Genomic DNA, 22,614 nt, shown 5'->3' with positions numbered 1-22,614 from the left:
ATAATAAATTAGCACGTCAATTAGGTCGTGTTCAGGTGTATTTCCCATTAAAAATGAACAAATCTTTTTATTGTGGAGTGTAATGTTTTTTTTATTCCTTCATACGTTTAAATAGAACTGAAATTTGAAATAATAATGGCGAATTTACAATTACTGGTCATAGTAGACACCGATTTCAATGAGATTTCGGCATGGAATGGAATAGGTATTTTTAAATTGATACAGGAAGCCTTCGAGATGGTTTTTGAAAACCTGATTTTGGATCGGACTTTGAAATTTCAAATTTAGTCTTCATTGCTCCCTCCACACCTTAAAAAGCTTCGGAAGCCATAGTCAAAAACTACAAAAATACTGACTTGACGTTTCAAAACTGATTACAAACTAGGCCTACTTTAAATAAATGTTTTTTTTTTTTTAATTTTGAACTTTAGAATTAAACCATTGGCATACAATATTTCACAATGAAGTACTAACGCGTACGTGAGCAATAAGGAAAACAAATTTCATTATTAAGCTGATAATTAACAATATTAATTGTGTAGGTATTGATATATTTAAATTTGAACATATTATTATCGCGCTAATTCTATGAAATAGTATAAAGTTAATTGCGGAATTTGAATGTTTGTTAGCCTAGTAGGATTATTAGATTTGTGTAACTTGATCAGTTGATTACCCAAACTAGATGAATAGAGATACCTACCTAAAAAAGAAAAAAAGAAGTGCCGAGCTCTTTCAAAAAAAAAGAAGGGTCGGGGGTTCCTAAACGAAAAAGGTATTTATTCGCGATCTTGATAATGCTAATACTCTTACATCATCATATCACAAAATGTTGCTCTAAGCAGCATAGTAATGAGAATTTACAGAAATATACATCATACATATTTTAACATCTACCGGCGTACAGAACCTGCTGACCCATAGTCAAACATGCTAACCACAATGAAACCAAGGCCTTATTTAATATTAATTGATATCTCATATTATATACAAGTAGTTTCTTGGACCTAGGTACGAGTATAAGATAAGATAAAACTCTGAGATAAGGGGAAAGTGGTACTTAGTTAAACACTTACATTAGGTACTTAATATCACCTAACCTCAAGCTAAATCGATGGCAACATTAACAGGTATATTCACAAATATTACTGGATATCCCACAATGCGAAAGCACAGTGTAAGTGTATCAGAGAGATTTAGTAGAAACTAATCAGGAGCAGAAGAAGTTACCGATATAGCTGAACGAGATGCGAAGCAAAAGTGACAATGGGCGGGGGCACTTGGCACGGAGAACTGATGGACGTTGGAGTCCCCAAATGCTGGAGTGGCGACGTGCACTGGAAAGCGATGTTTTGGTAGAATCCCCACTAGCTGGACATACTACATCAAGCGAGTACCAAGGAGTCGCTGGATACAAGCGGCACACTACCATGGAGTGTGTAGGTGTACGAAAGACCTATCTACAGCATTAAAAATCTTTGCTTAGAAGTAGGCCTTATTTTTCAGGTGTCCATGATATTAAATAAACAAGAAGCTTTATTTTACATAATCTACAGGAAAAACGGTGTACCTACGGTGTACAATTTATAAGTAATACCACACAGATCTTCCAAAGTAATCTCTAAGTATGTATTGTCCACTTCCATTTCGTAGCATCATCACCCCGATGATGGGGATGTTCACTTTGAAGAATTAACACTTGAAAGAATTTTGATGTCCATCCGAGGAACTTGGAAGTTAAACTTGTATGCCGTCACAGCAAACGCCATGAAGTTGTTTCTGTCGTCATGCCTCCTCCGCAACCCCGAATATTCATTTTTAATCTGTATCTTTTTGATTTTATTTTGAATGCACTGCATAGTTTCTAGTAATCAGATTATTGAATCATCTTATCAAAAGTAGGAATGTTTTTCTTCAAAAAGTCATTGCTAAAAGTTGACTTTTTTATACATAAAAACGGACAAACAAGAAGGCGGGTAATCAGATGTAAGTTTTTGCAGCCGCTCAAGAACATAAGCAGCAAACAATTCCTTGCTGACCCTTGAGAAAATTATTTATTTTCTCTACAGCATTGAAGATTGTTCCACAATCTTCAAAAATACAGAATTACCATAAGTGCGCGGCAGAAATGATTTGGTATTATGATGTTGTGCATGAAATTTGCTTCTACGGCGTGAGAGAACAAGGAAAGTGGTATCAATATAAAAAAATCTTTACAATAATCCCATAAAGAAGTCAAAAGAATACACGAAGGTGATAGTTACAATTGCATTAATCATTATTATCAATTCATTATCGGCCAAATACAGGGCACAGTTTCCTCACAGAATAAGAAGAGTTCAGGCCACCACGCTAGCCAAGCGCGGATTGGTGGACTTTTACTTCATCGATAAAGCAATTGTTTATTGCTTAAAACGCACAAAACTTCGAGGTGCATGCCGTGGATGGAACTCGGTACCCCCGAAAGGGAGGCCGAAGTCTTACCCACTAGGCTTAGACCACAGCTTTGGAAACATAAAAAGTAAAGCTACAAGGTTTCCTTACACGCCCATGATAATTCTTCTATTAATACTTGTATGCAATAAGTAGGTGAGGTTATGTACCACTTCTTTACCTTCTATATTAACAGAAGCACAGCGGGCCCGGTCAAAAGGGACTTGAGCAAGAGAAGGCCAAAAAAAATTTGGAAAAGCCAAAAAAGCACGCAACGTTGTTTATTCCACATCTTGAAATTTCATTTATGTTTATAAGAAATGAAAGTAATACACAGTGAAGTTAAACTTCGAACATAACTTGTCTCAAGAGGTAATTCAATGAAGTCAACGTTTTTTATTATTTTTTGAAAACAGAACATTACCTTCCTTTTTAGATTTGCCGAAATCGGGTAGATGACCTCCGTCAAATTTTGATACAGGGTCCGCCTAGGGCAAGCTACGCCACTATCTATATACCTACTAGCCTTTGAATTCCAATAATTCTGAATGCATATTATAAGCAGCCGAAGCAAAAACGATTTATTCAGCCACTCTAATAGTTCTCGTAAGTAGTTGTAGTTTTTTTTTGTTTTACTAAGGAAAAGTTATGTTAAATGTTATTTAACTGTTGGCATTCAATAAAATACTACTAATCTATCTAGGTACGGTATCTCAGGTATCTTAATATGCAATGGTCTCTGGTCCTTAGGGGAGTTACCTATACAAACATGTACCTAGGTAGTTAATCTCATGCGAAACCTAAATTTTAACGAAACTGTAAGGTAGGCAGAATGTTCTAAAACATGATCGAGATGTAATACATTAAGATGTTTCTCATTAAGTTACACAATATACATATAACTAGGTTTGTACCGAAAGTATCAAGTCTAGCAATGATAAAGGAACATAATCGCCACCATTGGTTTGGCTAAGTGCGTGCGTTGCGCTCAATATCGCACGCATAAAGGATTTAAGGCGTAGAGACGCAACGCCCATATTTGCTCGCAATGTGGCGAACGTTTCGCCACATCGCACTTGCAGACCCAAAAGCGATCCCACACTCACCACACCGCCAGGCTCACGCACAGCAGCTCGGGATCACCACATCCGGAGCCGCGAGGGGGTGCGCCCCGCCCCGCGCCGCTAAGAAAAACCTACTAAACAGATCGATCGATATCAGCGTCCACTCGCTCCGCCGACACGTTGCGCTGCCAGCTGGCGCCGGCCCTTGCAGAACTTACACCCTCCGGCGGCTGGGGCAGCGGGCGAGCAAGGCGCCGCGCCAGGCGGAGCGGGGTACAGGTCGGGCGGCGCAGGACGCGAGCGGCTCCGGGCGGGGCGCGCCGGGTTGCATAACGCTGGTCGTGCCGGGCGCGCGGCGCCGGGCGGGTGGCGGGTGTGTATCGACGCGCGCGGGGCGCATGCGCGCGTACCTTCGCAGCCGTAGCCCTGCCCGATGAGCCCCCACAGCAGGTCGGAGCAGTGGTGGCAGTAGGTGGGCTTGTGGAAGGTCTTCTTGGCGAAGGAGTGGGTGCGTTGGGGCGCGGGCGCGGCCTGCGCCATGGCGGGCGCGCGGGCCGGGCCGGGCGGGCGCGCTACTCATGCCGCGGCGCCCAGGGGCGCGCCGCGCTCTCCGAGCGGCTGTCGCGGCCCACCATCGCGGCACGTCTGCCGCCCGCGCCTCGCGCATCCCGCGCCCCGCGCCCTCGCGCCGCCCGCACAAGCGCGCCGGCGATCGATGACATCTCGCACTCGACGCTGCAACTCTCCAGGAAAACGCCGACTTTCCTGACACGTCCAATAGGAAAAGCGAGCCGCCCAGAGTAGCTACTCCGCGCTACAACGAACTTTGTATTAAACTATGCGATGAAGTTCACATATCGCATACCTATGAAGCTATTGCATTTTTTTCCTATTCATTACCTACAAATTGATACACAATTAATTAATTGTGATACTCGGCGTGGAAATTCAAAAGTTGAATTATTTTCTGCGCTTAGTGGAAACAATCTAAAAAAAGTTATTAAATCCGTAAATCCGATCGTGGTTACAGATGACGCGGGGCGCGTGCGCCGCTGCCACCAATCGAAAAAGCTCTTGTTTACAATATCGGGAGGCGGGCGCGCGGTGCGGCCGACTCACGATGCGTGGCGCGTGCTGCCAGCTCTAGCCGCGCGCACTGCACACTGTTAGAACTCATTGACGTAGCAAAAATTTAACTTGTGATTCAAACTTGGCAATTTCCGATAATAGACTTTATGAAAAGTAGTAAAAATGACTTTATTGGATAGAAGCGTTTATTGGTTAGAAGCAGGCGTTTGCGGAAATCCATAATATATTATGAAAATTAAGCTTAATTTGCTATACTCCGCGAACAGCAGGAGAATCTATACTCCACACCAAACAGATCCTCGGCAAATTATAAGATACAGATTCTCCTGCTGTTGAGTAGGTATAGCAAATTAAGCTTAACTTTCATAATGACTTTTTTTGTTTAAAAAAACTATGCGTATCCTAGTTTAGGTGTGCAAAGGCGGTCTTATCGCTAAAGCTATCTCTCCCGGACAACCTTGAATAAATAAATATACTACGACAATACACACATCACCATCTAGCCCCTAAGTAAGCGTAGCTCGTGTTATGGGTAGTAAGATGACTGATGAATAATATACATAAATAGGTACATAGAATATACAAACAAACACCCAGACACTGAAAAACATTAATGCTCATCACACAATCATTATCCAGTAGTGGGAATCGAAGCCACGGCCTCGGCCAGTCGGCCGTCTTTGGCGAAAGTATTGATGGGCACAGGGCGCCACTGGGTAGGACGTGTTACTTGCGTACCTGTTTATTAGTGTTGATATGTTACGCTTCATTAGTGTCTGTGATAAGGTCTACATGAATAAAACATTTTTGAATTTGAATTTGATAAAACTTTTATAGAGAACTTATGTGAGGACTAAAAGCAATCGTTCCTTATTCAGAGCCGCGCCATCAAAGATACGTGATAGCCGATCTTCGGAAGCAGACGGCACTTTAAGAAGTAGGCTGGTCTCCGACTTCTTAAGTAGCCGGGACGCAGATTTCACCTACGGACGTAAGAAATCCCCAGCGATATAAACTGAAGTAGCCATAGATCATCGTCATCCTTAGGCTCAGCTCACACCTAGACGTAACGTAGGGCGACGTAACGAATCATATGCTTTGACTTATATCGTTGTCAAAGTCAAAGTCAAAAATTTCTTTATTCAAGCCCATAGGTGGCACTTTTGATGCGTACATGAGAATTACACAGTAGTGAGATGACGGCGATAACCATATTCGAAAACATAAAACTAAAGTTACGACGATTCCAAACGCGTCCTGGACTAAGAAGCCCACAACAAACTTAGCCGGGAAATCGCTATCGACGAAAGTGTGCGGCTCGCTTCTCAGCGTAGCTTCTCAGATTTAACTGACCATAAAATAAAGGAAGAATTAGGTATGCCAGTCCGTGGTGGGTACGAACCGTGCCGCGTACGACATATGGCCTGAGACACGGATACAAAACCTACAATGAATAAGAAGCGTCAAGTTTTATTGTAGGCGCCGGGTACGGTATAAAATTTTCGTGATGCAGATCCGTGGCTCGTCCGTATTTCGAGGCACGGCTCGCTCCCGCCAAGGTCTAGAATAAATCATAATTTAATTGAAGTTCGGGCTAATCCCTTAACGTTATCCGCTAATCCCTTCTCATTATGATCAGCTAATCCGAAATAACAACGCATGTGGCTAAATTTTTATCGGCAAATCGACATTCTAAAAACATCACTATTACATTAAATTAAGGCGTTAATTTTTCAGCGCAGCTAAGGATATAGACTCGCGGACTTTTGGTGATGTAATAATTATGTAATCTATATGACATTGTAATGGACTTGTAATTTAATAAATAAATAAATAAAACTCATCATTTAATTAACTAGGCAAGGTACCAATTAAAGGTAGGTATATAATCATTAAGCCTGATATAATTACTACATGGTTTAATGGTTTCAGTATATCTTATATACTACTCTCAGTAAACAGGTAGATTAAATTTATATCTTCTAAAATACCAATGACTAGTTAGTTTTATATACTTTACCACTAAAGAAACGGTTACCTATTAATACATTATAACTGCGGCATAGAAAGAAGCTATACTTAAGTAAATAATAAATAAATAAATAAATAATAAATATACTACGACAATACACACATCGCCATCTAGCCCCAAAGTAAACGTAGCTTGTGTTATGGGTACTGAGATAGCTGATGAATATTTTTTTTATGAATATAATACACATAAATACTTATAATATGCAGATAAACACCCAGACACTGAAAAACATTCATGTTCATCACACAAACACTCTCCAGTTGTGGGAATCGAACCCACGGCCTTGGACTCACTGCGCCACTCGGCCGTCACTTGAAATTCATTATTTGATACGGAATAATTATAAATTGCTGCATGAATCATAAAGCATTGTCAGTGAGCAAAATAACGGAACGTAGTCGCGATTGTAAAAACGATCACCGTTATTATTTATTAAACGATAGTTGCACATTATGCTCAATAGAAGTAATTGGTACGACATGCTGCGATGGGATTCTAGGATAATTTCAGCGCAGGGCAGGCTTCTAGGAAGCGCCCTGGTTTATCATATATAAATTATTAATAGGGATCAGTAGATATAAATTATAATATTTTTGAAAATATATTTAAGAAGACATACAAGCATCGGATGGTGATATTTACTAGTGTTTTATCCCATTTTTTTAATTCATCGAAATGATCGTCGAAAAGTTATTATTAGTCCATAAGCCTGATTCATCGTCCAATGTTGGGTTTATGCCTACTTTATTTATAGAGACATACAAATAAAGTATTAACGGAGCAAAAATAAAAGGCTAAATCCATAATAATTAAGCCTACTGAAAAGTAGGTCAACGACCCATCAGCATCAAAATAAAACAATAATTTTTTATAGACTACCAAAATGTATGAATGTTGTGTTTTTTGTAAAATCCCATTCCTCCCATCCACATCGTCCTTGTGGGAAAATGTTCAACTTCCTGTTTTGCGGATGACTTGAAAGCAGTATGAAATAATTTAAAAACTTGATGCCTGTTGTCTGAAACCTAAAAACAACATATTCTATAACCATTACTGCAAAGGTTAATTCCATTAATTGTAATTCGTGAATAGTTTAACACATCACATTATATTTTATGTTATCATAATAATTATTACGATGAATGTAACCTTGATTTTCCTTATCATGTGTCGGCAAACAGCAAACATGATTAAGACGTTCTAATAATAAAATTTATTATAATAAGTAAAACGGATATCTTGAAAACTCTACATTAAAATTTATAAACGACATCCAGTCACGATACGATCGAAACCGGTGCGCCCGTTTCCGAACATCGTCGAAGTGTCATCTTCCAAAGTTTAGGGCCGGCTGTCAAAATTTTAAAAAAAATGCTTGAAGAAAAGCGAAAAAAAACTTTTTTGGGATTCGATTTTAGTACTCAAAGGGTAAATTATTAATTTAAATTATTTAAACTGAATGCAGTGCTAGAGTTTGCAGTGTTTTCATTTATTATTTAATGAAGTGATTAATTAATAGCTTCATGGCTCTGCTTTCAGAGTTTTTATTATTATTATAGTAGTGTGTGGAAGTGAATCTAAAAAGTAGGGGTATGAATGTTGAATTCATCTCAATATTGGTCTAAGTCACAGATATTAAGAAATATTACTTTTCATTATAAATTAAATTAAAATATGTGTAACAATAAATATGTGACAACATAATTCTTATATGGTTGCAGGACACTGTATCTAAATGATGAAGCTATTGCCTCTTTGCATGGCTAGACTAAGCTGTTAAACTCAATAAGCACCAGCCATACATGTTCAATTATTATATTTCGTTGTACCAACTTCAACCATTAAATTTAAATTTCAGTTGAAAGCTCTGGTCATAGATGAAGACTATGTTGTCCAACAAGAAGCAGATGTTGAGTTTGATGTCGATTTACCGGAATTCAGGTAACTATCTAAAACTTATTGTAGGCATCAGGGATTTGTTGTCTAAATAAATTTCACTAAATAATAATTTCTGACGGTGGCTTCATTTTAGTTAATGTGTGGGAACTTTTAAATTCTCGAGGATTAAATATAATGATAGATTTTGTTGATTCAATCTTCATTCAAATTACAACCAAATTAGTGGTCACTGTTGTGAAAGAGTAACAGACATCTTAACTGTAATATATAATAATACTAGCTGTTGCCCGCGACTTCGTCTACGTTTGATTTTGTTTTTAAAGTATTCAGTATCGCTTAGCCTTAAGTGAGTATTGTAGTATGTATATACATATATATATAACATGTGACAAATAATTTGCAATAAAATAAAATTGCGACTATAATTAAAGATCTAAGATATCCTATCTCTTAAGTTGGACCAGACTGCTCACGGTGAGCCAATTTTATTTAAAATCGGTTAAGTAGTTTAGGAGTCCATCGCGGACAAACATCGTGACAGGAGATTTATATATATTAAGATATTATGTTGGGAATAATTGAGAATTCCCTGGTAACACACAAGCTTAGTGCTTTAACTTTTGTGGGACTATAATAATAATAAACCTTTATTTATTCAATCTAAACAAAAAAGTCTTAAGCCTTACAAACTACTTGTGTTAGTTCTTGGTTAGTGTGATTTTCTTGAGTTAGTGTTAGTATTCTAGTCTTTATGTTAGATGGATACCATAGGATGGGTGAAAATCCATATCTTTCCACATCTTTCCAGACTTTTTTGTAGGCAGCTTTTATCCACTCTGTCCCAATGTGGATTATATCATCAGCCCAAGCTATATATAATTAATGGATAAATTAATTTAGATTAGTTCAGTGGTTAAGCCTCACATGGGGAAGAGACAGATAGACATTTGAATAAATAAATATACTACAACAATACACACATCGCCATCTAGCCCCAAAGTAAGTGTAGCTTGTGTTATGGGTACTAAGATAGCTGATGAATATTTTATTATGAATATAATACACATAAATACTTATAATATACTGAAAAACATTCATGTTCATCACACAAACATTTTCCGGTTGTGGGAATCGAACCCACAACCTTGGACTCAGTAAGCAGGGTCGCTGCCCACTGCACCACTCGGCCTTCCATAATAATAATAAACATATGGATAAGGATAAGGGTGCCAAATTGTATACGTTGTTTTGTTATACTTTTCTTGTTTTTATGTACCTTTTGTGTTGTGTGCAATAAAAGTATGTTCATTCATTCATTCATGGTTTTCTCGCAGGACATCAGGCGGTGTCATCCGTGGAGAGGGTGGTGAGGTGACAGCTCCTCCGCTGTTGTGGGTGAAGGCACTTGACATGGTCATGGACAAACTTATTGTGGAGGGTGTAGACTTTGCCAATGTGGAGGCCTTGTCTGGCGCTGCTCAGGTATTGAATAAAAAGAAAATATTGTCTTGTATACTCCAACAAGTGTAGTGTGATTTTGTTTAGTATGGATGTGATGTTTTTTATGATTTTTAAAGTAATAATTAATGTACCAAGCTGTTAGTTTTCATATGAACTGAGCAACACTTAGCTAGGTAACATCTTACAAAGTTCCACTCTCAGTCTATCAACCTTAAGGTCATGTGCTTGTTATCTTGGACATCAAGAAATACCATATTAGTTTTGATTTCCTTGTGAGTGACATTATACGCAGCTCAAATGGCCGTATCTTTTGATTTACTTGGGTACTTTGACCTAGCTTCAAGGAATTGCAGATCTAAGTATACATAGTAAGCATTCATTTTATTAAATGATAGATGATGTGTTATAATGAGAATGTGAGTGAAGATATGCGTGTAAGGTAGGAAGATGTGCGTTGTGTTAGGGCAAAAGGAAGAAAAGGTAAACCATTCCTCCATGGTGTTCTCATATGATGTTTAACAGTGGTGGTTAAGCTGATCATCCTTTCACTTGCAGCAACACGGCTCGGTCTGGTGGTCGAAGGGCGCAGAAGCTAGGCTCGCCAGTCTGTCGCCGGAGGAGTTCCTGCACACGCATATGGCAACGGCTTTCGTCGTGGATTCTCCCGTGTGGATGGATTCCAGCACCTCGGCCGATTGCCGCGCGCTCGAGGAGGCAGTCGGCGGGGCTGAGGTTAGATTTCTTACTTTTGTATGCACATTACACATTTTTACAGCTTCCCAAATGTGTTAGTAACTTCGGTTGCACGCGAGGTGATGACATTTTCTCGTGATAAGCTAAAATAATGTAACAATAAATAAAGCTTGGGTGTGAATTGCTCTAACTTCATAGCTGAATATAAATTTACTGTGAGATGGTGATAAAAAAATAATTACCCGGCTAAGTTTATTGTGGGCTCTTCTTAGACCAGGACGCGTTTGGAACCCTCGTAGCTTTAGTTGTTAAGTTGGCGAACGCAGTTACCACCATACGCCTTACAATTATGTAGACATATATATATGAACGCTTCATAAGTGCCTGTAATAGGCCTACATGAATAAAGAATTTTTGAATTTTAATTAAAAATTTGAACGTCTAGAACGTCGGCTTTTTTATTCTATATCTGGACATTTTCCAAAATTATAGATAGTTTATGTACATTATATATTAAACAAATTACCATATAACTGTCTACTGATTGGAATTTGAGATCAGTGTGCTGTGTTTTATGAGTGAATACAAATTTAAAAGATAGAGGAATTTATTTCAACAGTTCCCATACATGGGTCGGTTTAAACAGTGTGAGTCAATTAAAATACATGCAAATAACAAAAAGTTTTATAAATGAATATGTTTTATTAAACATCTGTTATCGTGTTACGACTCGTAATAGTGGGTACTGTCGAATATCAAAAATACTATTCTAATACTATTCAAGTCTATGATATTTATTATATCATTATTCTTAAACGATATAACAATTAGATGTTAGTGAGGATAATATTTTGTCATATAATATTTTTGTGACTATGTTTTTGTTGTACTTCTTACTATTTATTATGTTCCTAAGATATAACACCATTAAAACTAGATTTTAGCTCTCCGGCTAGGCTTATTGAGCATGTTAGTTTGTTGATGCGTCGGCCCCATGTGTTGTAGTCTTCCTTTTGGCGTACCCTTGGCATCTAAGAAACAAGAAAATTGGAAAAAAATTCCCAACACTTCCCAATCCCCCTTCTGTGTATAAAACGTTACACAGCAAGAATGATTATAAATTTGAATAGAAACTAATTATTGTTCTTTATTCTACAAACTTCAATTAAAACGATAATAAACTCTCAATACTCTAACTTTAATCAAAACCATAATAATTAAAAAAAAAAAAAGATCACAAACGCGATTTTTTGTGTCTAAAAACACAATGGGTTTTCCTACACTCTAACATAGCGCGGTAAGGGCCATGAATGATTAAAATTAGTGATTCGACTTGTCTTCCGTTTCGTACTTCCCTTGTACTCTTAACCTAGTCACGCACGGTTCGCGAGATATTAGCTTTGTTTCAACCGTACCCTTTTTCCCCTACTTCAATTAGGAATTAGCAAGAATCACGGGCTCAAGAGCGTACGAGCGTTTTACGGGCGCGCAGATACGGAAAATGTACAGGACGAGACGGCGCGCGTACGACGCGACTGAGCGAATCTCACTGGTGTCTTCGTTTGCGTGCTCTCTGTTCGTGGGCAAGGTGGCGCCCATCGACCTGGCCGACGGCTCCGGGATGAACCTGCTCGACATCCACACCAAGCAGTGGTGTGCCAAGGCTCTGAAGGTGAGGCACAACCATTTCTATTGATACATTTTGACGGCCGATTGGCGCAGTTTGCAGCGACCCTGCTTTCTGAGCCCAAAAAAAATGTTTGTGTGATGAGCAAGAATGTTTTTCAGTGTCTGGGTGTTAATATGTATTTTCTAAGTATTTATGTATATAATTCATAAAAATATTCATCAGCCATCTCAGTACCCATAACACAAGCTACGCTTACTTTGGGGCTAGGTGGCGATGTGTGTATTGTCGTAGTATATTTATTATTTTATATTTATTTATATTACCATTCACAACACAACGCATATTTTCACAATTACCATCTGTTTACCATTTCCTGATACTTACAGTTTACGCTCAATCAAACAAGCAACTTTAGAGAAAGCTGGTATGACATTATACCTTATTAGAGATTGCAATAAATTTTTAATGCATCTTGCTTATAACTCTTGGTTACATTATATTATTAGACGATTTGAAAGACACTGCGTTATTGACGTTTTCGATCTTAATACGACTTGTAAGCGACACGCACCGGTACAAAGGAATCCGCGTGTTCCGTTGGAAGGGCCTAAGGCTTTCTATCTATCATTGAAGAATAACAAACGGTGAGGCAAGTGATTTAGCAAGCGTATCGTAGGAATATGTCACAACCACCTCTGGCTCTGTCTGAATATAGTGCAATTTCACTCGTGCCGCACTCGATCTTACTTGGCTGGTCTAAAATTCGTCAGTAATTCAATAATTGTTTGACTTGTTATAATTCTGCGCAGGCGTGCGGCGACGACTCGCTCGCAGACAAGCTGGGCGCGCCGGTGGCCAGTGCGTCGTTGGTGGGGCCGGTGGCGGACTACTTCGTGCAGCGCTACGGGTTCCGGCCCGCCTGCAAAGTGGTCGCCTTCACCGGGGACAACTGCTCCGCGCTCGCCGGTACGTGCCGCCGGGACTCGGGGTCAAAACAGTTTCTGAGCAGCGATATTTATTTAGTTTAAACCGGTTTCTTCACCTAGGTTCAATTCGACCGAATCGATTTGGAAACCTTTCTAGAATTCGATTTCTTGCAAGTTATCGCCGAGTCAAAACAATTTCGAAGAATGCACGCCAACGCCCCCCTTCCACTAAGTGCGAAATTGAATAGCAGCGGTCAATCAACCCAATCAACGCTCACAAGGAAATCGCACATTAAGTTGTTTAGTTGGAATTACCTTCGTTTCTAATCCGCACCGCTAGGATCTGGAATGCCCTTCCAGCTTCCATTTGCCCCAGTGCCTACAATATGAGTACCTTCAAATCAAGAGTGATTAGGCATCTTCTAGGCGAGCGCGCTCCACCTTAGGCTGCATCATCGCTTACTATCAGGTGTGATTGCAGTCAAGCGCTCGTCTATAAACATAAAAAAAAAAATCGGCCTGAGAATAAACGCAATGGGCGTGCCGCTGTGGCAGGGCTGCGCCTGCGCGCCGGCAGCGTGGGGCTGAGCCTGGGCACGAGCGACACGCTGCTGCTGGGGCTGCGAGCGGCGCGCGCGCCGGCGGCGGGCCACGTGCTGGTGGCGCCGGCGGGCGCGCCCTACATGGCGCTGCTGTGCTTCGCCAACGGCTCGCTCACGCGCCAGGCGCAGCGGGACCGCGTGGCCGGCCGCAGCTGGCGAGCCTTCGACGACCTGCTGCAGGCCACCGTGCGCGGCAACATGGGCATCATGGGTGCGTGCTGCATTCAACATTATTAAAGTTAAACTTCTTTTGGCGCGTTACGGCAAAATTATGAGAGGTCATTTTTACGATGCGCGCGCACACCGTCACGAAAAACCGACACCACGAACACCACGAAGTTAGCTATTAACTTTGACAGTTGGCTCATTCCGGCGATTTAATTGATTCAATTGTGCAAAATGAGTTGTTGTCCTATAATGAGTTTATTATTATTCCAAATTTAATTATGTACACCGACCTACGTCAGTGATTATGTAGAAATATTTTTGTGATAATTAAATTTACTTTATTTAACTAGATAATATAATAAAACTTGCAATGTATTAAATACCTCTTTTCTATTGCTGGTGTCGTTTTTTCTACTACCGTAGAAAGTCGAAATTTTTTAAAAGATTTTTATCTTCTAAGTATAACTTCTTACGCGTGTACATAAGTACACACACTTTTTTTATTGGTACTTCAAATATTAGCAAGGGTGGCACTGCAATAGTTAAAACTGCTGCATCTACCATTGCCCTTCCCCAAGTATTAGCACACTAATTATACAGATGTTTCACTATATTTAGTGTATTTTATATGTATGGGTGTGTGTGGGTGTGTGTGTGTGTGTGTGTGTTTATGGTAATATGTATATTCAAATTTTTTTTATTCATGTAGACCTTATCACGGGCACTTATTAAGTTCATACATTTAACATGTTAACACTAATGTTAGGTGATGGTGATAACTGCATGGCTATGGATGTCGTATTTTATTGAAACATAACTCATTAGTCAATTTTCGTTTTAACCATAAATATTGAATTTTTTATTGATCTTGTTATATATGTAGGGAGCTAAGAATGAATGTCGGTGTTTGAAGAAGGATGTTCGGGGCCCATACGATACGGCAATAATGTGCAACGCGAGTAACGCCGGGCGAGCCCCGCAGGCATATACTACGACACGCCGGAAATAGTGCCGAGCGCGGCGCCGCTGCGGCGCGTGGTGGACGGCGCCGGGCGCGCGCTGGAGCGGCCGGCGCCGCAGTTCGAGGCGCGCGCGCTGCTGGAGGGCCAGGCCTTGGCGCGCCGCGCGCACGCCGACGACACGGGGCTGGCGCTGGGTGAGCCCACACTACTCTACTACTGCTTCGATTACAGGGGAATGTTCCACTAGGAAGGCTATAGGCTTCGCATGGCGGACGCGGTAATTTCGGATTTTGATGTGCAAACGTCTATAGGCGAGGGTAAAGTTGATTGTCGGCGTGGCGATACAGGCCTTGGCGACGTTGAGTTGTCGCAATGTCATTTTAATTTGTTTTTGATGTGAAACATCTATAGGCGGTAAACCTAATTGTTGGCGTTGCGACACAGTACTATACGTTGATGAAAATACTTGAGTTGTCACCTTTTTAAAAAAAATTTTGAATTAAAACATTTTGTATATGAAGAAAATAAATGTATATTAAATAAACGGTCATCATTTTCTGGAGAAAAGTGCGATATAGACGACACCGGTCCTTTTCGAGGCAAGTTTGTGGAGGGGTTTTGGCGGGCCGCGTCCGCTATGTGCGAAGTTTCCCGCCCTTTTCGCCAGTCTATTTCTCCTGATATTTTAAATTTCCCTAACTTTTATTACACATACATATATGATTCTGTTATGCGGGAACACTGAACGTGATTTGTTTTGGTCGTGTTAACCATTACTAGATTGTCCTCCTAGAGGACTCCTTCCTACCTAGAGCCTCCGAATAAAACGACAGCGTCATCCGCAAAATAGAAGACGGCCGAATTTGGGTGATAGTTTACAAAGAGGGTGTATATAAGGTAGGAAAAGGGGTAAACCTAAGACACTACCCTGAGGGACTCTTTGCAACCGTCGAGACCATTGGCAATATAACTAGTCTCTTCAAAGACCGCGTCCAAGGTAGATCTATTAGTCCTAAAGCCGAGTTGCAATAACCGCGCCATTATAATAACTAAGATTGCGCGAAGTCGATTTGAATCTAGCTTACATTGTTGTTAACAAAATAGTTCTGGGTATTTTGTTGAAATTGCCTCGCCGACTCGTTGCAGACTATAGACATAATCTTTATATATATATTTCTTGTGTGCGTGTGTGTGTCACTGAACTCGTCCTAGACGGCTGGACCTATTTGAATGAATTTTTCGGAATGGGCACCCTGGATTGTGTAGATTCAAAAATCAGCGCAACAGATGGCGTTGGGGTCAGCTAGTATTATATATTTTTGTAATATACTTATAAATGTATAATATTATGTCTATACTCCGCAACAACATAGATAAAACAACATTATATGTAATGTGACATATTAATAATAGACATAATGCTTTGTGTTACAGATAAGTCTTCACGCGTGGTGGCGACGGGCGGCGCGTCCGTCAACAAAGCTCTGCTGCAGATCTTTGCGGACGTGTTCAACACGCCCGTGTACGTGCTGGTACGTAGCGGCCGAGCTGGGCATGCATTGCAATATACATTAGGCTTCATTTCTCAACATAGCCCTCTCGTCATTGCTGCATTAGTTTGCTTCACGACTGCCTATGCTAACCTACGCCACGTGGTATTACACGGGTATTGTAATAAATAAATAAATATACTACGATAATATACACATCGCCATCTAGCCCAAAAGTAAGCATAGCTTGTGTTATGGGTACTTAGATGACTGATGAATATTTTTATGAGTAATATACATAAATACTTATAATACACATATAAACACCCAAACATTTTCCAGTTATTGGGAATCTAACCCACGGCCTTGGACTCAGAAAGCAGGGTCGCTGCCCACTGCGCAAATCGACCTTCATATCCTACTGATATAAATGTAAAAGTGTGGATGTTTGTTACTCAATCACGCAAAATAATATATAATAATCATTTAATTCAGACGTTTCCATCCATACATTGTTAGTAGGTATATTAGTAACAATACTTCCTTAACCTCTAAGTTAGTATTGATTAGTTTAAATAATAAAAATAAATTACAAAATAAACATCATCACACTCGCCCGATTGCTACTCTCACACAGTGGCACAGTATAGGGCAGTCGAATTTGGCAGCAATTACCTTAAGAATTACCAAAAACGGCTTAGACAAAATTTGGCCTGAATGTAGCCTTTGACATAGAAAAGAACATAGGCTACCTTTTATCCCAGGAAATAAGAAGAGTCCCCGTCGGAATAAACAACCTTAATGCACGCGAACTAAGTCGCGGGTATCAGCTAGTGATATATATTTATTCATTGTGGTTATCACCGCGGGGCGCAGGCAGCTATGCAGTAAATCTAATTTCGAGAAATTAATTAATATAACTATACTTTAAACTAGATGAAGTGTTTTCCAAAGTATAACGAGTGATATTTTCCGTGCGCCAGGACTCGCACGCAAACGCCGCGCTACTGGGAGCCGCCATCCGCGCCGCTGACGTGTGGAGCGAGCACACTGGCATTCCACTCGCTGGTGAGTGGCCATTTTTAATTAATTGCCTGAATTTGACTCATAAATGGGAAGCTATTTCGATCCGGCCCAACGCACTCTTCAGGGCACGAAGTGGCTACTACGAATACAGCGGATTTTTTTACATAAAAACCCAGTACTTACCCGGTGTGCGTATCGATCGCACGCACTCCATATATGCACATAAGCACTAAAAGACTACCCTAAAATTTATATATATATAGTGAAACGGTTCTAGTTAGAGTGTATTAAAAGATGGAACACGTAATCACAAATTTATTTAGGGTAACAAGGTCAGGGTCGTGGGTGAAAGGGCCCGTCAATTAGTTCGCTTCCAAATTCTGCAGTGGGCGAGTACTGCCCTTGTAGCCCTTGATTGCGTGGCCCAGAAGGAACAGGCGAAGGCGAGGTGGTCTTCAGCTGCACCAGGAGACGGCACGTTGACGGTGACGTCGACAACCACAGGGAGTCGAACCCGAAGCGAGGCAGGCGAAGACGAGGTGGTCTTCAGCTGCACCCGGAGATCGGCGTCGGAGGTGACGTCGACAACAACAGGGAGTCGAACCCGGAACTTGAAACTTGAAACTTGAAACTTGAGACTTGAGGCGAGGCAGGCGAAGACGAGGTGGTCTTCAGCTGCACCCGGAGATCGGCGTCGGAGGTGACGTCGACAACAGTAGAGAGTCGAACCCGGAACTTGGGTTTGACTCGAACTTGAAGCGAGGAACTCGAACTTGAGACTCGAAACTCGAACCCTGGAATTTTCGTCCAGCGTGTGAAAAATAAATTCCGCTTCAACTCGTCTGATTGCGAACACGTGGCTCAGCTAAGCGGCAAGCACTGCGCAAGATGGCGGATGCGTTGTTCACAATCAGACGGAGTTTACATTATGAGAGCGTGAGAAGCATTACAATAAAACAAAAGACATTAAGACTAATATTAATTAAAAGATAGCAAATAGCAAAAGGTACGTGAGGTTATTAGCAAAATACAGAGAACTACTATAGTATGAGAATCTGGGAATTTATCGAAATAGGAAACTTAATTATAAAAAAAATAGGAATTAAAACATTTAGATGAAATTTTAACAAAGAATATGCAAGGATTAAGCCAAATATGATCGATTGCATGGGTCAATGTGCGAGAACAAAGAACAAAGGCAACGAGCGTAATGGCCGACCCGCATGCGTGTAATTTACCTAATTAAAAGATATTCTAACGTCTAAACTTTAAGGAATCGTTCAACACTTACCCGATACACGGGGTTTAGATAGCTCGAGGGTAAGTATCCTTAAGGTCTAAGGCAAAAACAGCAATCAGGTGAGAGTCGTAAAAGAAATACGGCGGCGGCGTCCAGCCTCTAGCAGAGAGCTGGGCGACTGACGAGACGTGCGAAGTTAGAAAGACGCGAGCGCGGTTGGTCCCCGCGCACCGCTCCCCTCGCGCCGGGATACCAGTTTCGCGACATTTCGGAAGATTGCCCGCGCGCAAATTCCAACAATATTAATTTATAACATTAAATAGACATTTATTACGTTACAATAGCTCGAATAGTAGGAGGATTTATGCCATTTTATGCAATTTTCCTATACCTTGATAAGAAACCTAGTGCACGCCAATTGATCGCACGCGTCTATCGGCGCTGACGAGCCAGCGAATCAACAATAGTATAGGAATAAAGATATCCTGTAGTATAGACAAATCATAATCATAATATTATTAATCTATCCACACTCCCCACATTAGTATCACATTGCAATCGTGCGAATTCATTTTTTTTTTCATTGTTGGGCCCTGGTAATAGACGGGCCAGTTCGATTGTCAGGGGTCTTACGTGATGCAACCAATGACTAAGGAGGTAGAAAACCGGTTATAACTAGATACGAAAACGCGTGCCTACCTAAGTAAGAATTAGACAGTAAAATGGCGACTTAAACAAGTGAACCACATTGCTGCTAATGGTTTTTAAAAATGTCGTAAACAAAATAGCACTTACAATTCTGTATTACAATAAAATACACAATTTCAAAAAAACACTAGCTGATTATGTAATTTTATGTACACGGAGTGTGTGGACATTGAACTTAATTGGCAAGTTCCTTGATATTCCTTACTCGTTGGATGCGACGTATACCTGTATCCTTAGTACAAGATTTGCTCGCACGCAATCGAGGAGTCTCTTTTGTCAAAAAACTTGAACATCAGAATAAAATGGATCTTATTCTTATTAAATGTAAGGTCTGATTTGCCTTAAATTCTTCAGCTACTACTTTGCAAAAAGCTAGTATGATTATAATCAGAAATAAAAGGATTGGCGACTCTAATGCCCGTTTTCACTAACGACGGACAAGGCAATGACTAAATAAGTAACGCCTAATCTTAGGAGACCGAGGCATACATCCAGCGTTTAACAATAGTTATCACTTAAGAGTTGGTGAAACGTTTTTTTTCTATAGACAACGCGTTCGGTTTAGAGAAAATGGGCAAAAATCGATTGACATAAAGCCCATTTTACTTTGAAGGTATAGAGTTTGATAAGCGAAAACAAATCCTCGATTCCGAGCGAGCAAATCTTGTGCTAAGGCGACTGTATGAGTCCGGTATGCCCTTGTCGCAGGCTCCGAGCCGGCCTTGTCCCCCGCAGCGCAGCCCTACCCCGACGCGGAGCGCATCTATGCGCCAATGCTGCGCCGCTACCGCGACATGCTACGGGACATACCCGCGCTGCAGTAAAACACACACACACACACACACCCACACACACAAACACGAGAAATTAGGTATACTACACCAACTTGACGATGCTTGTGTGTCCGCTGCACTGACCTCTATTATTGCCACTGTTAAGGCTGGTGTCACTTTATTTTTGTCTCCCGTGGCTGTCTCCACGTTACGTAAACAGATGGCGCCACAAGAATCTCTGTGATCTGATATATGAACAAGGAAGATCCTATCGAAGTTTCCTCGAGCACAGCATCAGCTCTGTAGTGGTGGATGTTTCTATTTGTAATCGAAATCGAAAATAACGACCATGGGTGCTCACAGAGTAGATAAAAAGATAATATACGGTAATCACCAAGAATCACATTACAATATAAATTAACAATTAACACAGCTTAATAATTATGCGGTAGCAGAAAAATGTAACTTCTAGAAACCAAAATGCAGAGGGTAAAATGTCTTTACGGATTCGTATTATGGGTGTGTAAGTACACCCAATAAAAGAATAAAAATACATCAATATACATTCTCTTATGTATTTTTACGTAATTACCTAGACATTCTTCAGGATATATTTAGGAAGACTGCGATAGTAAGAGTTTCATTATTTAAACGTATACACCGTAACTCACGACACACTAAACTTTCCTTATTTTGGACGCACTGACAGCGCTGCTTGCACCATTACACTAGCCGCGCTTTCCGTTACTCGCCAGACTGGCAACAAAGACAAATTATTTACCTTTGTCGTCAAACTGTAAACAAACCCTGTAGATACAAATGCAACTTTGACACTTGACTTAATTAGCGCCGGTAAAGATTTTGTGCTTAAAGTACAGATTTAAATTGCATACTTTGAATAAAATTCATAATATCCTTCCAATACATTTAAAATAATTATATAGAATGTTAACTTAGCATTAGATAAATAAAAATATGTTTTCATGTTTTATAGTTAGAAAATCTTTTTATAGAATTAATTATAAGAGGCACTTAATCTCGTTTCTACACACTTCTAATAAAAGGGCTAACTTAATTATCTGGGGAATTTATTTAAAATTAAAACTTCATTCAAGCACTTTTAACAATCCAGACACGTATGTTCGATATTGTTAGTGAATTATCTTTTTGTTAAAAAAAATATGTTTGGGCAGTTGTTTACAAATATATTTAAACAAATCCTCAGTTGACGTTATCTAACGACTGAGAAATGACCCTTCAATTCATTGATATAAAATGTTGAAAAAAATACATTCCATATGTTAAGTAAATAAGCATTTTTGTTACTTCGTTTTAAAGATCTTGATAACTGAGATTATTTTTATTGATTTTAATTGTTACTAAACATATACTTACTCGCTGGTGCTACACACGTCTAGCTTTAGGCAAATAATTATTTACATTCCAAATAGAATAGATTAATATTTTATAAATTTTATACACGCAATATTGTTATGTGCTTTTGTTAATATTTTTACACGTTTTTAATAAATCTTGCTTTTTTAATACTTTGTTTATTATATTTCCTTATTTCGTTCTTCGTTAATTATATAATACAAAATAGTTATATTTGATGAACCGCGCAGATGGCCGATGGTAAGTAAAAACCGTAGCCTATGCAGTGGGGTGCATAGAGGGTATGCATAAGGTATGCAGATGATATAAAATAAAGGAAATCTCCAATACGAGTTATAAAAAACTTAAGGATAGGATTGTAAAATTGATAAAAAGCCTACCATTAAGTATTTATAACTCGTACTGGAGATTTTCTTCATTTTATATCATCTGCATGTTCTGTGCATACCCTCTATGCACGCCACTATGCCTATGTACAGGGTATGACTAATACGTACTATAAAGTGTCACCATGTGTCCATGAACCTGAGGCGTCGGTGTTAAGCCTAATGTGTCCGTAATTGCACCGGCAACCACGCCCCAGACTTGACCGGTGCAAAGCTGATCGGCGGCAGAAAAGCATATCTACTTGACGTTGGAACTAAACGCGATCGAGCAAACAATTTTAAGTGTTAAACTGGCTTTAAGGTTGCGATTGGAATGAATAGCAAATCGTGGTTATACTTGGTTTCCAAGGTGTCCATGTGTCATACTGACGGGCCTTCTATGTCTCAAAGAGCGGAATTTAGAGATAAGTCCTCAATTTCCCTACACCAAAATGGCGCTGATCAATCATCATCATAATCACCTTTTCTGAATAAGAAGGGTTTAAGCCGTAGTCCACCACATTGTTCAAGTGTCGATTGGAACACTTCCTAAAATGCATCTGTAAACATTATGGAGAACTTTCAAGCATTCTGATTTCCCCACGATGTTTTCCTTCACTGTTAAGACGAGCGATATATTTTAATGCGGGTTATA

General features: G+C 39.9%; 2 protein-coding genes across 3 annotated transcripts in view; one reads left to right on the top strand and one right to left on the bottom strand.

Annotated features, from left to right (window-relative positions):
* LOC120626825 (diacylglycerol kinase theta) overlaps positions 1-4,059 on the bottom strand; it is a 50,892-nt gene extending 46,833 nt beyond the window's left edge. For both annotated transcript variants that reach the window (XM_039894586.1, XM_039894588.1), the window contains exon 1: positions 3,908-4,059. In XM_039894586.1, the coding sequence (XP_039750520.1) occupies positions 3,908-4,037 (130 nt within the window). In that variant the 5' untranslated portion in view covers positions 4,038-4,059. The remainder of the gene's footprint in view (positions 1-3,907) is intronic.
* Positions 4,060-7,869: 3,810 nt separating this feature from the next.
* LOC120626922 (xylulose kinase) lies at positions 7,870-20,557 on the top strand. Its single transcript, XM_039894731.1, has 11 exons — positions 7,870-8,049; positions 8,480-8,562; positions 9,855-10,002; positions 10,537-10,713; positions 12,113-12,346; positions 13,114-13,270; positions 13,786-14,043; positions 14,983-15,156; positions 16,397-16,494; positions 17,436-17,520; positions 20,135-20,557. The coding sequence occupies exons 1-11, from the start codon at positions 7,993-7,995 to the stop codon at positions 20,248-20,250; spliced, it is 1,587 nt and encodes a 528-aa protein (XP_039750665.1). The 5' UTR covers positions 7,870-7,992; the 3' UTR covers positions 20,251-20,557.
* Positions 20,558-22,614: the final 2,057 nt, after the last annotated feature.

This window comes from Pararge aegeria, chromosome 10 (assembly GCF_905163445.1).
Source record: "Pararge aegeria chromosome 10, ilParAegt1.1, whole genome shotgun sequence".
In the NCBI taxonomy this organism is placed as follows: Eukaryota; Metazoa; Arthropoda; class Insecta; order Lepidoptera; family Nymphalidae; genus Pararge; species Pararge aegeria.
Note: the sequence above shows the minus strand (reverse complement) of the source record. Positions and strands in the feature narration are given on the sequence as shown.

What these genes read in the sequence shown, in the direction of transcription:
- LOC120626922 (XM_039894731.1), top strand. Translation starts at nt 7,993, where the DNA reads ATGCTTGAAGAAAAGCGAAAAAAAACTTTTTTGGGATTCGATTTTAGT. An exon ending in CGGCAACATGGGCATCATGG is followed by an intron (nt 14,044 to 14,982) that starts GTGCGTGCTGCA and finishes CGAGCCCCGCAG; the next exon opens with GCATATACTACGACACGCCG. An exon ending in ACACGCCCGTGTACGTGCTG is followed by an intron (nt 16,495 to 17,435) that starts GTACGTAGCGGC and finishes TCCGTGCGCCAG; the next exon opens with GACTCGCACGCAAACGCCGC.